This window comes from Python bivittatus, unplaced genomic scaffold (genome assembly GCF_059951505.1).
Source record: "Python bivittatus isolate LINGU-HERP-01145 unplaced genomic scaffold, Pbiv_v1 ctg000350_np1212, whole genome shotgun sequence".
Taxonomy (NCBI): Eukaryota; Metazoa; Chordata; class Lepidosauria; order Squamata; family Pythonidae; genus Python; species Python bivittatus.
This window is the reverse complement of record NW_028277074.1, coordinates 2,202,966-2,218,279: the sequence shown is the minus strand read 5'-3', so window position 1 is coordinate 2,218,279 and position 15,314 is coordinate 2,202,966. Positions and strand designations below refer to the sequence as shown.

The following is a 15,314-nucleotide window of genomic DNA, read 5'->3' as shown; positions in this document are numbered from 1 at the left end:
CTGGAAAGTCAAGGACAATCTGCAACTAAATAGGGAGTTGGATTAAGGGCAGCAAGGGCAAGAGAAATGATTAGAAGTAATCTGCACCTTTCCTTCAACAGGATATCTCCATTGGATCTCTGTTTCCTCCATTATTAAAAGGAGATCAAACCTACATATATAAATGAATTTTGGATATTGTTCATAGTAAGGTTTATTAGTTTTAGTTTTGACTTTCAAACATTTTGGATGAAACATTTTCAAAATAAATATAAAATAGGCTTACCCAATACAGCTACAGTTGTTGATGATTGGGAATTTCCTAGAGGGAATGTAGCTGCTTTGCATACATATTCTCCAGAATCAGAAAAGGTAACATTAATTAAGATGATAGAAGCATCAGTTAGCGAGGTGTTTTTCAATAATACTCTTCCTTGATATTCTCCTTGAACAGAAACTCCATACTGAGGATGATGAACAGCAATAGTCTGAGCACTTTTCCCATGTATCTTTTCCCATGTAATCTGTGTTAATGTTTCATTGATATCAATTATGCACTTCAATGTAACATTCTTTCCCCAAACTGCTCTCACATGTGGATCAACTATTGGTCCAGCTAAGGCACCTAAAAAAGAGGGACAAAATAGGACAAAATATCAGTTGATGCTCCACAAGTATTTTTTAGGATAATTAACATTTTTCCATCAGCACTTTTTGAAGGCAGATACTGGAAGGTTCATTATGCAGACAGACACTGCTCATGTGGCTCAGAGCCCAATGAATCTTTGACCCATACCCTGTTATGTTATAGTTATTATTGAGACTTTAGAAGCTCTTTCTTGGAACCCCTAAAGATATTCCCTGGTCACCCAGATAACTATGTTCCATATCTTCTGTTAAACAAAGACTCCAAAATAATACACTCAGTTGCTGAATTTGCATTACTTAAGACAGGATTATTTAATTAACACACAGGTAAGCTAAGGAAAGATAAATAATACAAGATCATATTTTTTCCCTGTTATACTTTCTCTCTCATTTTAAATAATTGAAGACTTGAGCTATTAGGCAGATTAGACAAATTCACTCACCTGTGTTACCATTTAAGATAACTTTTCTCTATATTATATCACACTATGTGAAACTTTAATGAAGCCCTACTTTAGAAGTGGACTAACACTGTATTTTCCTACATGTGGAATTGATTCATGCAATTAATTTTAATCTTATAGTTTTTAATTTGGATTTTAGCATTACTTATCTCTTTATTGAAATCTTCTCAAGCTAGACAAAAACACAAAAAAGACTTAATACACATTCAATTAGAGTACCTACCTATTCCTTAGTAATAAACTGAATCCTTAAGCAAAGTCCTCTAGACCTCCCTCAATCCTCTTCCAGATTAATTCTAGCCATTTATCAGAGCTGTTAGGGAAATTGTATGCCCTAGCTCTGGCACAGAAATTTCTTGCCCCATGTTTCTGGAGTTTTGCTTTCAGTATTCCAAACAGTGAAACCTCTTCCTAACTAAGTAGGAAAGATTTGAGATGAATGTAATTCTTACTTATATGCAAAAGTCCATACCTGACTGAACATGTTTGCTGGGTACGCCTGAGCTTGTCTGGCATAAGAAGCTCTGAATGTTAGGCTTGAAGCCTGCTTTTCACAAAGATAAATAACAACACCAATTGGGCTTTTAAATTTATTTCTCTTCCATGTGTATATATAAACAGACTTATCTTTAAACCATGTATTTAAGGCAAGCAAGACTTTTTCTAAGCAAATTCTTGACAATCACCACTCATTCATTCTTGGATCACCAAATGGTCCGGTACATTTTTCTGTACACTCTCATCTTAGTCCTATCAACCCATTCATGTCACCTAACAGAATAATTATTTACCCTGGATCACATTCAATCAGAGGATATGAAAGTTCCAAATATTTTCAAAACCCCATCCCCCATTCTTCCATTATCATTATGCACTGGAGCTATCCAGCTATCACCACCTTATAAATAATCCATTGTAAATCGCTACTCCAGGCTATAAGGAAGATGCTTTTGATGTCTTTCCCAGCACCTAGATGTTGTAAGGGTTTGGATAGGAGAAAATAGGATGAAATTCAACTTTAATAAGATGGAGTTATTTTTCCACTGGGGTTCTCTGCAGCTGCCAGAGTTGTTCCTTGACAGGCAGGTGCTGCGCATGAAACAGCAGGTCTGCAATATGGGGGACCTTTTGAATTCATGGCTCCTCCAAGATCAGCAGGTGGAGGTATACTGAGAGGGACCTATGCCCACCTATAGCTGGTATACAGCTGCAACTGGGGCAAGAGTACCTGACTACAATATAACCCATGCCCTCATCACAACCCATTTTGATTACTGTGATGTGCTTTACATGGAGCTGCCTTTAAAGGCTACTCAGAAATCGTAACTGGTTCAGAATGCAGTGACTCAGTTGCCTACTGGTGCTCACAGCTGGGAGCAAATAACACTGATTTTGCAGGCTCCACACTGATTATAATTAGTTTCCAGGCATAATTTAAGGTACTGTATTGACCTATAATGCGCTTTATGGATTGGCACCTAGATTTCTTCAGGACTGTCTGTTCCAACCAATATAGCCTGGTCAGTTAGAACAGGTAGGGAGAAACTTCTTGTAATTACACATTTCCAAGAGGTTTGGGGGCTGAGACTAGACAGAGCTACTTTTTTGTGGCATTGCCAGTACTTTGGAATAGCCTCCCAACAGAAATCAGACTGGCCACTCCTTGTTGGTTTCCAGGAAACTTTAAAAACTGAGTTATTTCAGAGGGCCTTTCATTGAGTCTATATTTGATACCAACTTACTTTCTGTTTCTATGATTCTTGGTTTTTATTAGTAGTTCCAAACCTGTTCCTTTATGCAGATCTCTGCTTCACCATCAAAAGCCATCATATGAGGAAGCTGCTATAAATGTTTTTAAATTTTATTATATTTATAACTGATACATTGTTCTTCTGTTTATATAGTGCTTAAGGTGGCTCATAACAATAATGTACTGTATATCACAAAATATAGAATGGTGAAATAAATATAACCAACATTTTAAAAAGTCAGTATCATTAAAATGATAATTAAAAGTTTGCCATCTTCTTCAAAACTGTGAGTATGGGGGCCAAGCACTTGCATTTGGGGCTGCATTCCATAGCCTGGCAATCCCAAAGGAGAAACTCTCCCATTTTATCTGGTAGTTGATATTCTGACAGTAGGTGTATCTTAGAAGAGACTCTCTAACTAACCAGGACATTTCATAACAGTAGGGCTGATGTAAGTAAACAGGGAGATTCATAGTGGGAGAGGCTATCAGATCCTAAACCATTTAAAACTTTAAAACAATAGTACCTTAAATTGTGCCCAGTAGGCAATTAGCACCTAGAGCTGATCTTTAGTACAAATACTGTATGACCAACCAGGTTGCTGCATTTTCCACCCTTTGCAATTTCTGGATACTTTTCAAGGATTGCCAAAACTGGTTATAATCAAACTATGGATAATTGCCATCAAGTCTGACTGGCTCAGGAAGGTTCAGAAATTTCTTTCTGTGAGAGTAGCACCAGGCAAACTAGGCGGAACTGTATACCAACATATTCATGACACTAAAATTCAAAATGCCTTCTACTAGCAGTTTTATGTAGTTGTTAAACAGAACAAGGTACAATCATCTATAAAACAGTCATTCCCCAGCACCACCATGACAGTGCAAGACAGCTTCTCTGAAGTCCGACCTACCAGGTAGTCCAGAAGAATACCATGATTTATGGTACTAAAAATCACTGCAATGTCCAAAAGAACCAGTAGGACTGCACAGCTCAGTCTAGTTTCTGCCACAGATCAACTACCCAGATGAGCAAAGTAGTTTTAGTACATCCTTAGATGAAACTTTAAATGAAATTAGTCCATATAATTGATTTAACCCAAATACAGATAGTCCTCGCTTACTGACTGCAACAGGGACCAGCAACTCTATTGCTAAGTGGTGCAGTTGTTAAGCGCGATGTCATGTAACTGTGCTGACCTATGACATCAGTTATGTCAGTTCCAGCTATGGTCATTAAACAAATCACCGTGGGTTACTAAGTGTGATGTCACGGTGACCGCCACTTGTGGCTTTCTATGGCTTCCACATTGACTTTGCTTGTTGGAAGCTGGCTGTGAAGGTCACAAACGGCAATCATGAGACAGTGGGATGCTGCGACTACTGTAAATGTGAGCCAGTTGCCAAGTGCCTGAATTGTGATCATGTGGTCACAAGGATGTTGTGACGGCTGCAACTTTGAAGACTAGTTGTAAGTTTCATTCTTCAGCACTGTTGTATCTTTGATGGCCGCTGAACAAGTGGTTGGTAAGTGAAGACTACCTGTATTGCCCATCTCCAATTGTTTCTGCCTGGCAGGTACTTTCTAGCAAAATGGATGCATTCCAGGTCTCTCTTTAACTTTGTCACCTTCTGGGACTGAGGAAGTATGCCTTCTCTGCCGCAGCCCCTATGCTCTGGAACAGCATCCCCCAGAGACACGGACAGTACCCTCTCTCCTGGAGTTTCAGAAAGCCCTTGAGACCTGGCTTTGGTCCCAAGCCTGGGGTTAATGTGTTTGTGGGGCCCCTGTTATGGTTTCTTTTTACTGTTATGGTTTAGTCCAGTCTGTGTTGTTTTATGTTTTTAACTGTTTTTACTAGGGTTTTTTTTGGCGAGGGGGGGATTTTGTAAGCTGCCTAGGGCCTGGAGTGGGCAGCCATAAATATTTTTTTTTATTTATAAAAAAATTCCCCTCTCACCCCTATGGGTGGTACGTGTCTTCCTCAATCTCGGGCCTCTACGAGAGGCCTGGGAGTTTGAGGGTTTTGCACAGGATCTTAGCTGTTCCTAGCACTGCACTCTTCTGTACAGAGAGCTCTGATGTTGTTCCTGGGATCTGTTGGAGCCATTCTCCCAGCTTAGGAGTCATGGCCCCGAGTGTTCCTACCACCACTGGGACCACTTTGGCCTTTACTTTCCACATCCTCTCTATTTCTTCCTTCAGGCCCTGGTACTTCTCCAGCTTCTCATGCTCCTTCTTCCTGATGTTGCTGTCACTTGGCACTGCTACATCTATCATTACCGCTGTCTTCTGGTCTTTGTCTACTACCACGATGTCTGGTTGATTAGCCAGTACCTGCCTGTCCATCTGGATCTGGAAGTCCCACAAGACTTCTCAATGTCCTCACTGTAGATCCGTGTCAGGTGGATCAGTGAGTCGATGTCTCGTTCACTCTTTGCATAGATTTGAACCCCGGTCTCCTGCATCAAAGGCGGTGTTCTAACCACTACACTATCCAGCCACTATATCTATATCTATATCTATATAATATATATAAATATGTTATAATATAAATAAAATAAAAATAAAAATAAAAATATAAAAATATCTGAAATTGTGAAACTACCAACTTCTTTATCATCTTATGAAGGAATGGAATATCTGAGATTGGCCTGGCCTATAAATATAAGATTTCTAAAGGGCTTTTTCAAGCCCTTTAACTGCCATATTTACACAGATTGGAAAACACCCCACCAAATATGCATTGCTCATTTTAACACAGGTGTCAATCCAACCTTGGCTGATCTAATCAACCACGAGGAGCAAGGATTGAGCAAGCTAGTGAAGGTGTGTGTGTGTGCATGTGCATCATTCATTGATTCATTGATTTTCCTATAGTTTTCTGGTTTCCTTTGTTATGAATGGCTCTTTTATTATCTTATTAGAATTATGATCTTGAATTCCTGGCTATGAGCCTTCTTGCTCAAGTATAAAGCAAGGTCTCTCAACTAGGGTTCTGCGAGAGGTCCCTAGGGGTTCCTCGGGAGATTGTGATTTATTTAAAAAAACAGAGGCAAGCAGCTTGGTGTGAAGAAATCAACTGTGGGAGCAATAATTAGAAAATGGAAGACATACAAGACCACTGATAATCTCCCTCGATCTGGGGCTCCACGCAATATCTCACCCCGTGGGGTCAAAATGATCACAAGAACGGTGAGCAAAAATCCCAGAACCACATGGGGGGACCTAGTGAATGACCTGCAGAGAGCTGGGACCAAAGTAACAAAGGGTACCATCAGTAACACACTACACCGCCAGGGACTCAAATCCTGCAGTGCCAGACGTGTCCCCCTGCTTAAGCCAGTACATGTCCGGGCCCGTCTGAAGTTTGCTAGAGAGCATTTGGATGATCCAGAAGAGGATTGGGAGAATGTCGTATGGTCAGATGAAACCAAAGTAGAATGTTTTGGTCTAAACTCAACTCGTTGTGTTTGGAGGAGAGAAAATGCTGAGTTGCATCCAAAGAACACCATACCTACTATGAAGCATGGGGGTGGAAACATCATGCTTTGGGGCTGTTTTTCTGCAAAGGGACCAGGACGACTGATCCGTGTAAAGGAAAGAATGAATGGGGCCATGTATTGTGAGATTTTGAGTGAACACCTCCTTCCATCAGCAAGGGCACTGAAGATGAAACGTGGTTGGGTCTTTCAGCATGAGAATGATCCCAAACACACCGCCCGGGCAACGAAGGAGTGGCTTCATAAGAAGCATTTCAAGGTCCTGGAGTGGCCTAGCCAGTCTCCAGATCTCAACCCCATGGAAAACCTTTGGAGGGAGTTGGAAGTCCGTGTTGCCCAGCGACAGCCCCAAAACATCACTGCTCTAGAGGAGATCTGCATTTTTCTTGTTTAACAAGCATCAAAAGCAAAGACAGAAATCATCTTATTTCAGTTGAAAAAATCTCTGTGTGCTTATCTCGAGTTTGGCCCAGGATTGATTATTTGTGGAGCAAAACACAAGCACAGGTTTCACATTAAAGAAGTAGGTTTCATTCTTTATTTTTAGTTTAAGAACACTGTTAATGCACATATATAAGCCTATACAAGAAACAAATAACTTCTGGCCTATATTTGAGCCTGCATGTACAGGGGTTCCGTGAGGCTTGAAATATATTTCAAGGGTTCCTTGAGGGTCAAAAGGCTGAGAAAGGCTTGTTTAGAAGAAATCCAATAGTAAAGATCTACAAATTGAAAATATTCCATATGGACAACTCCCCCCATCTTGATAGAAGAAGGGCCACACAAAACAGAAAAAAATTGCCAGCCTGTTCCATGCAGCCTCAATGGAGATATCTTCCCTGCTTCTGTTGGAAAACTTTAGAATTCAAATTTTAAAATTTGCATTAGTTTGATGTGCTGTCTTACTTTAATGTTAGCACTTAAAAGCATTTTTGTAGCTAAAATTATAACTTCTTAAAAGTGCAAAGCAAAGGATGCAATAGGATGTGGTTTGTCCTCTCTGCTGTTTAAAATGGGGCAATCGCAGGTGGATGAAAGTCTGCTGAGCTGCAAAAGAAAGTAAGTCAGGAAACAGGTGATGAAGACTGCAAGTCAGGAGGATAAAATTAACTATAGTTTTGAAAAATGCCTTTGTTGCCTGGGGTGAACGTATAAGCTGACCATAAGCAAGGGCTACCATAGGAACATTCTGGAATAAAGTAAGGGAAAATGCAGACAAAGTAAAACAAAACAAAACAATAGTTATAAAAGCCAAAAACTGAAAAGTGAGATTGGAACCCTAGACACCAGAGAATAAAGAATAGTGTTTCTAGCAAAAGTCTGAAAATGGTGGCAGTGCATTTGGATGCTCGATGGTGCTCTGAGAGATTTGTAGAAGGATTTTTCAGAAGAACTTTGGATGTTGAGGTTGGTTTGTGGATATGGAGGATTGTGGAGGACTGTATTAATAGGAAGCTTAGAATAAGGGGCGGGAATGAAGAATGAGAGGCTGGACAATTGGCAGAGAATTAGAAGAGCGGAGAGATTGGAGAGGGGTGGGTGAGAGTGAAGACAGAGAAGGGGGCTGAATTTTATGGATGTTTGGGATCTCTTGGATTCCCTCTGGACTCCCCTGGACCCAGTAGACTACCTTTACTGTGTGGTGAATGGCTAGACCAGAGCCCAAGTTTGAGACCCTGAGAATCAGCTGTTGCAGCTACTGCAACTTCAGAAGATGGTGCAGACTGCATGATGGCAGTGGAGCTGACAACCCCCCCCCCCGGCCTTCACTGGCAGCCAGACCTACTCACACACGTTGGCATTGGAGAGTATGGTAGGCTACTGGCTAGATTTTTGGCCAATTGACTGGTTTTGGGGAGCTTCGGACTCTTACTGGCATTTGAGAGCTTTGGACTCTTGGAGGCATTTGACCGCTTGGCAGCTGCAACAGCACTTGGGGCACTTGGGACACCGTGGGACAAGCATTTTTTGGACTGCTTGTCTGATTTTTTTAGATCAATCCTTGTATGGGCTTATGATCTTGCCCTGGGAGGTCGTTCAGGAGATCCTGGGGTTGTGGGGGTGGGTGCTTGGTGAGAGTCAGGTGAATGTGGTTGTCCCTTCTCCCCTAGGTGAGGGCCAGGGGAGGGGGAGTGGCTCCCTGCTGGGTGGGTGAGACCAACCAGGTAGGGTTGTGCTTGTGAGTTGGAGTGGAGTCAAGGTGAGTATGAAAGGGGAGAAGGGGGTGTTGATGTGACCTTCTCTGGTGTTGAGGTAAGTGGAGGGGTGGTGGCTTGATGGTGCTGAGAGCAACTGCTATAGCACCTGTTGGGCTCACCTTATCCCTGTTTGTATGTTGGTTAGTGGGATTCCCCTTTTAGATCAAGAGGTCTGAGGATGGTGCATGGAATGGCTGGTAGGGCAAACAGGGTAGGGCAATGTATTTTGGTGTTGTCAGATAAAGGGAAATATGGCAGGAGACAAGGGGCAGGCTACTCACGGGGAATGCGACCTCGATGCCTTATACCGATCTTGTGCTCCACTCTCTTGAACTCAACCCATTTACCTGGTCAGCAGATGTGTGGAGGCCTGGGTTTTAGGCTGGTGTTCTTAAATGCCAGATCACCCTGGAATAAGGCTTCCCTTATCGCTGATTTGATTCTTGCGGAAAAGGATGATCTGGCTTGTATTACTGAGACCTGGCTGGGACCAAAGGGTGGGGGTTCTTCTCTTGGAAATGTGCCCAGCTGGTTATTAAGTATGGCATCAACCTTGACTACAGGGCCGGGGAGGGGGTGTGGCTGTGGTCATCAGAGAATCCCTGGTGGCCTCTAGGGGCATTACTCCACAAGTGCCTGGTTGTGAGACCCTTTTTCATAGGTTGGGCTCAAGGGACCAGATGGGATAGCTGCTGCTGTACCAGCCTCCCTGCTGCATAGTGGCTTCCCTACCCGAGCTCCTGGACCTCACTACAGGGCTGGTGGTGGAGTTCCCCGAACTTATAGTTTTGGGGGACTTCAATCTGCCATCCCTGAGGGTGGGGTCAGAGGTAGCTCGGGAGTTCATGGAAACCACAACTTCCATGGGCCTGTCCCAGGTTATCCAGGGCCTGACTAGAATTAGTGATCACACACTTGATTTGGTGTTCTTGTTGAAGTGGTGCTTACATAATCTGAAATTGGAGGACCTATCTTTGGTCCCCTTGTCATGGTCAGATCATGTCTTGGCGGCTATGAGCTTCTCTAAGGCCATACCCCTCTGCAGGGAGGCAGAACATTTGATTGGTCCATCCTGGTGACGGACCCAGATGGATTTCAAAAGGAGCTGGGGGCTATTACTGAAGATCTGCTGCATAGTCCTGCTGAGTGCCTAGCCGCCACTTGGAATAGGAAGGTGACAGGGGCTTTGGACAGGATTGTGCCCATGTGACTTCTTCTGACCCATGGACTTCATTGCCCCCTGTGGTATACAGAGGAATTGAGAGGGATGAAATGGTGGAAGACAAAGAATGAATTTAACCAAACACAGGTAAGATCTGCTATTAAAGCCTACCTCATGGTGATTCAGGCGGCAAAGCGTAAATACTTCTCTGCACTAATTGTGTCTGCAGATAACTGCCCAGTGACCCTCTTTAAGGTGACCATTTTCCTTCTGGGGAACGAGGATAGAGAAGTCTATCTGCAGGGGCCTGCTAAGGCATTTGTTGATTTTCTGGAAGACAAAGTTGCTCAGATTCGTTCCCAGTTAGACTCTGGCATGGCAGTTGGTCTAGTGGAGGTGCGTGGGGCAGGCTCTTGCCTGGTTATCTGGGAATGGTTTGATCCTGTTGCTCTTGAGGAAGTGGACAAGTTCCTAGGGAGTGTGAGCACAACCACCTGTGTTTTAGACCCATGCCCCTCCTGGCTGGTGAAAGCCTCCCAGAATGTGACATGTGGGTGGGTTCTGGTGGTAATTAACGCTTCTCTGGAGGAGAGGGTGGTGCCCCAACCTTTTAAGGAAGCTGTGGTCCATCCTCTTCTTAACAGGCCATCACTAGATTCCATCTTGTTGGATAATTTTCGTCCTGCCTCCAATCTTCCCTTTTTGTGGAAGGTTGCTGAAAAGGTGGTTGCGCTGCAGCCCCAGAGGTTCTTGGATTAAACCAATTATCTGGGTCTTTTCAGTCAGGGTTCAGGCACGGATATGGGATGGAAACGGCATTGGTCATGCTTTTTGATGACATCTGGCAGGAGCAAGATGGGGGCAGTGCATCCATTCTTGCTCTACTTGACCTCTCAGCAGCCTTCGATACCATTGACCATGGTATCCTTCTGGAGCAGTTTTGGGGATTGGGAGTGGGTGGCACTGTGTTGTCCTTGTTCACTTCCTTCCTCTGTAGATGTTCCCAGTTGGCATTGATAGGGAGTGAGATGTCCGGCACTCAGCCCCTGCTTTGTGGGGTTTTGCAGGGTTCAGTACTTTCTCCGCTTCTGTTTAACATGAAGCTGCTGGGTGAGATCATCTGTCACCATGGGGTGAGATATGAGTATGCTGATGATACTCAGACATATATCTCAGCCCACGGTGAGTTAAACAATGCCATGACCTCTCTCACACAGTGCCTGGAAGTTGTTAAGGACTGGATGGGGAGCAATGGGTTGAAACTGAACCCTGGGAAGACAGAATGACTCTGGGTTTGGGGTTCTTTGGTCCATGGAGAATTGCCATCTTTGGTCTTGGATGGGGTTGCACTGCCCCAGATAGACCTGGTGCATAATCTGGGGATTGTCCTGGACTCACAACTCCTGCTCAAGGAGCAGGTGGCAGCCATGGCCAGGAGGGCCTTTGCACAACTGCAGGTTGTGTGTCAGTTACGCCCTTTCCTAGATCAACAGACCTTGCTCACAGTCACCCATGCCCTAGTCACTTCCTGTCTTGACCATTGTAATGCATTCTACAGGGGATGCCCTCGAAAAGTATCTGGAAGCTTCAGCTGGTTCAGAACACAGTGGCCTGCAGAGTTTTGTGCAAGTCTAGATTTGCACATGCTACCTCTCTTGCGGGAGCTGCATTGGCTGATTTGCTTCTGGGTCCAATTCAAGGTGCTGGTTATCACCTTTAAAGCTCTACATGGCTTGGGACCAGGTTATTTGAAGAACCACCTTTTCCCAGTTTCATCTGCCTCACTCACCACATTGGGGAGTCAGGGTAGGTTAAAGGTCCCTATTAAGAAGGTCCATCTAGTGGAACCAAGAACGGCCTTGTCTGTGGTGGCTCCTTCCCTGTAGAATAACATTCCCGCAGAGGTAAGACTGGCCCCCACCTTGATGCTCTTCCGCAAGGCCCTGAAGACATGGTTTTGCCAGAGGGACTGGGAATCCCAGGTTGATATGGAGCACATCAAATGGCTAGTGTAAATGTGTTGTTGTTGCCAGGAGGGTAAGGGGTGTAATGGGTTCTGTATTTGGGATTTTTATTCCTGTAAACTGCCTGAAGTCACCGTGAGTTGGGCAGCCATATAAATTGCTTAAATAAATAAGTCCAGAGGATATTCCATCGTTATTATACTCCAGATGCATGTGCAGACTCTATCACTGCACCCTAGCTTCCTTACCTCCCACTCCTGCATCAACAACTCATTTTGTCAGGATTCTAGTTAGGACTAGCCCCCTTAACTGGAACTTGTATCTTGCAAATCTGCTTGTAATCTTGAAAGATAAAACTCTTTCTTTACAAAGCTTCATATGTTCTTTGACAGTAACATAATTTATTATCAGTGTAACTTACCTGTTTAATACCTAGTAAAGAAGACTGAATTTAATTTGTCTCTTAACTTTTGGTGGATGTTTTGCATTAAAAAGGGCAATATGTGGTTAGGAGACTTTCCAAAGTCTGTAAGAGTATCTAATTATGATAATGCATGGACAGGTTGCAAGTCATTGATTAGATAAACTTTAAATCAGTTTTTGATCAAACACAAAAACAAATATAATAAATTGAGATCAGATATATACCCAAAAAACAGATCCAATGCTTAGGGGTTGAAATGTGGTTTCAGAAGATATCTAATAAGCCATTAATTAGATAAGGAGTGGTTGATTCTATGTACATTGGAAGTTCACCTAAACATTGACATATGCCCTGCAATGAAGAAGAATTAATAATAAAGTACAGGTAGTCCTCACTTAGCAACTGCCTTGGATAGTGACCGTTCAGTTACGACAGTGCTGAAAAGGTAACTTTGCAACCAACGCCCACATTTACGACCTTTGTAGCATCTCTCTCTGTCATGTTTGCCATTACAGTCAATACGTGTTCTTCTGTGTAAAACTGCATCATCACCCTCATGTCATTTTTCAGTTAGTGACCACTTTGCTTAATGATTGAGTTGCCAGTCCCAATTGCAGTTGCTAAATGAGGATACATTTGGTAAACCATCATGATATGTAAGATACATGGGTTAGATTAGTGTTTTTTAAACTTTTTTTCTCTCAGGACCGCTTCTCACTTTTAGAATCTTTTGTTCGTATGGGCTATACTTATCTAAATTTATTATATTAAAAATTAAAATTGACACATTTACTGCCACTACCACTTATCACAATTGTTTGATGCGATTTTAATACTGTATCATTTTTCAACATAGGCTGGTAAATAATTTTGATTTTGTGGATCCCTGAGAGGATCTTGGGGTTCCCTCATAGCCCTAGGAACATATTTTAAGAAATACTGGGTTAAATAATTTTAACTGGTCCTCTAAGCTCGCAGAGATTTACAGCAGCCACCAGTTTAAGTTAATCAGAGTAATTAGTCCACTAGTTCCCTCATTTTCATTCACTAGCTCCAGAAGTACAGAATGCTAAATCTAGCATGGGTCCTACTGCAGGTGTGAAACGAGATACCATTTAGTACTGGTACGTAGTCATCATGGCAGACAAGAAATCATGAACCATTTCTGACTTGGCAAACTCAATGAAATGTAGTCTTCAAATACTGTTCAGAAACATCCCTATAAAGAGCATGCTAATACACACAATGTATGTGCCATGCTATAACTTCTACTGGAATAAATGTAAGGGACTTCTGGCCATAGCTGAGACCTGGATATTGAAGATCAACACTTTGATCAGAAGAACCTGAATGATTATCATTCATTTTAACAATAGTGCTCACTCAACCAGCACACATTTACACCTTAATTCCAGAAGTAGCTCTGTTGACTACAAGCACTTCTATCATCTCTCTCTCTCTTTCTCTCTCTCCAGCTTGTCAGCCTTAAAAGGTAGACCAGACTAAAAACTATAGGTCAGGACTACTTTTATTGTAATATCTATAGTAACATAACGCTACAAAGCTGAAAATGCTTCCCCCCTTCCTTACTTTATCTCAATGTGAACTAGGGAGAGGCCTGAGATATTTACTTAAATTGGTTTCTTGGAATAGGCTCAAATGCTACTTGTCTGTTGCCTTGGTAGCAGCTCTTCCTTCTGTCGTTCAAGGGCATTAGCTATGCTCTCTAGAGTTTTAATTTTGGCACCCGACATCTAATCCATTACTGTAACTAGGTAAGAGTTTAGGATTATGATAATATCCACTGAGTGAAATCGAAATGAGTCGATGTCGCTGGCATATTAGTGATATGAATACACATTTCCTTAGGAGTTTGACACAGATGCTAAATTACATGGGGAAAAGAGAACCCCCTCCCTAAACAATAATGGCGGAGGTTTCCCTCAGCATTTCAAGGAACTGACACCCAGCCAAGCCAAGATGCCTCAAGTTAAAGTTCATTCCTGCTGCCCTACATAGCCAAAACCCACCTCACTTTTGTAATAAATCTGGAAGGAGATATTAAAAGAGCAAACCGACTGATTCTTACAGCTTCCCAAAAAAGATTGTTAAGAAATTACCGTATTTTTCGGACTATAAGATGATACTTTTTTCTAAAATCCTTACCCTAAAAACTGAAGGGCGTCTTATTCAAGGAAGCCAGCCGAGAATCGCGGTTGCAAAACTGCCAAACTTTGTTTCTGCAGAGAGGCTTCTTCCTATTGCTAGCCTCCAATCACGAGTGAAATAGCTTGTCTCCCAAACAGACTTCCTCCAATCACGAGCCTGATATAACTGATGTCAGCTGATGCTGAACAAACCAATCAGAGGAAGGCTGTTTGCAGAGACAAGCTATCGGCAGTTTCACTCGTGCTTGAATGTAATCAGTTATGCAAAAGAGCCTGGAAATAGAGCTGCAGAGAGACAGTTTGGACCTCCTCCCACCGATTGTATCAGGTAAATGTTAACTAATTACTAAATAAAAATGTGTTCTGCATTATCTTTAAAATACTGATTTTTAAATTTTGGGCTAGAAAAGTGGGGGGCGTCTTGTATATGGAGGCGTCTTATTGTCGGAAAAATACGGTATGTCTCCTAATTTTTGGAAGCTTCAGGTGTTAAACATGCATACTCAGAGACAAAATTGTAGAAAACACATAAATACTTTGGACACAGATTCCAACAGATTAGCATTGGAACTGAGGTAAAAGACAATTTAAAAACTTTCAATAAGAAACTAAATATTTTCTTTCAGAATGAGTGAAAAAAAAAGGTAGTATATAGTAGGGACACTTTTTATAAAGGATTTCAGTTTTCATGTGACTGCAGGGGGTATTGCTATTTTCAACATAGATGAAATAATTGAGTTCCTTTTTTTCTTGTGGTCTCTCTTTCGGAGTTTTATAGAGCTTGGTGAATTGTCTGCTTGTCCTCCTGCCAACTTATCTAAACCTCAAAGGACTAGAAGTGCAATGAAGTGAGCAGCATTCCACTTATTCTTATACATATCAGATGAGAAATGCCCCACTTGCTCAGAAAGGCTGAGCAAGTAAAATATATAAAAAATTCCCCTCTCACCCCTATGGGTGGTATGTGTCTTCCTCAATCTCAGGTCCTCTACTAGAGGCCTGGGAGTTTGAGGGTTCTGCGCAGTATCTTAGCTGTTCCTAGCACTGCACTCT

At 42.3% G+C, this 15,314-nt stretch overlaps 1 protein-coding gene across 5 annotated transcripts in view; it reads right to left on the bottom strand.

Annotated features, from left to right (window-relative positions):
• The window catches only part of NECTIN3 (nectin cell adhesion molecule 3), a 73,839-nt gene that overhangs the window by 39,174 nt on the left and 19,351 nt on the right, over nt 1-15,314 (bottom strand). For all 5 annotated transcript variants that reach the window (XM_088144503.1, XM_088144504.1, XM_088144505.1 and 2 more), the window contains exon 2: nt 266-604. In XM_088144503.1, coding sequence (XP_088000629.1) covers nt 266-604 — 339 coding nt within the window. The remainder of the gene's footprint in view (nt 1-265; nt 605-15,314) is intronic.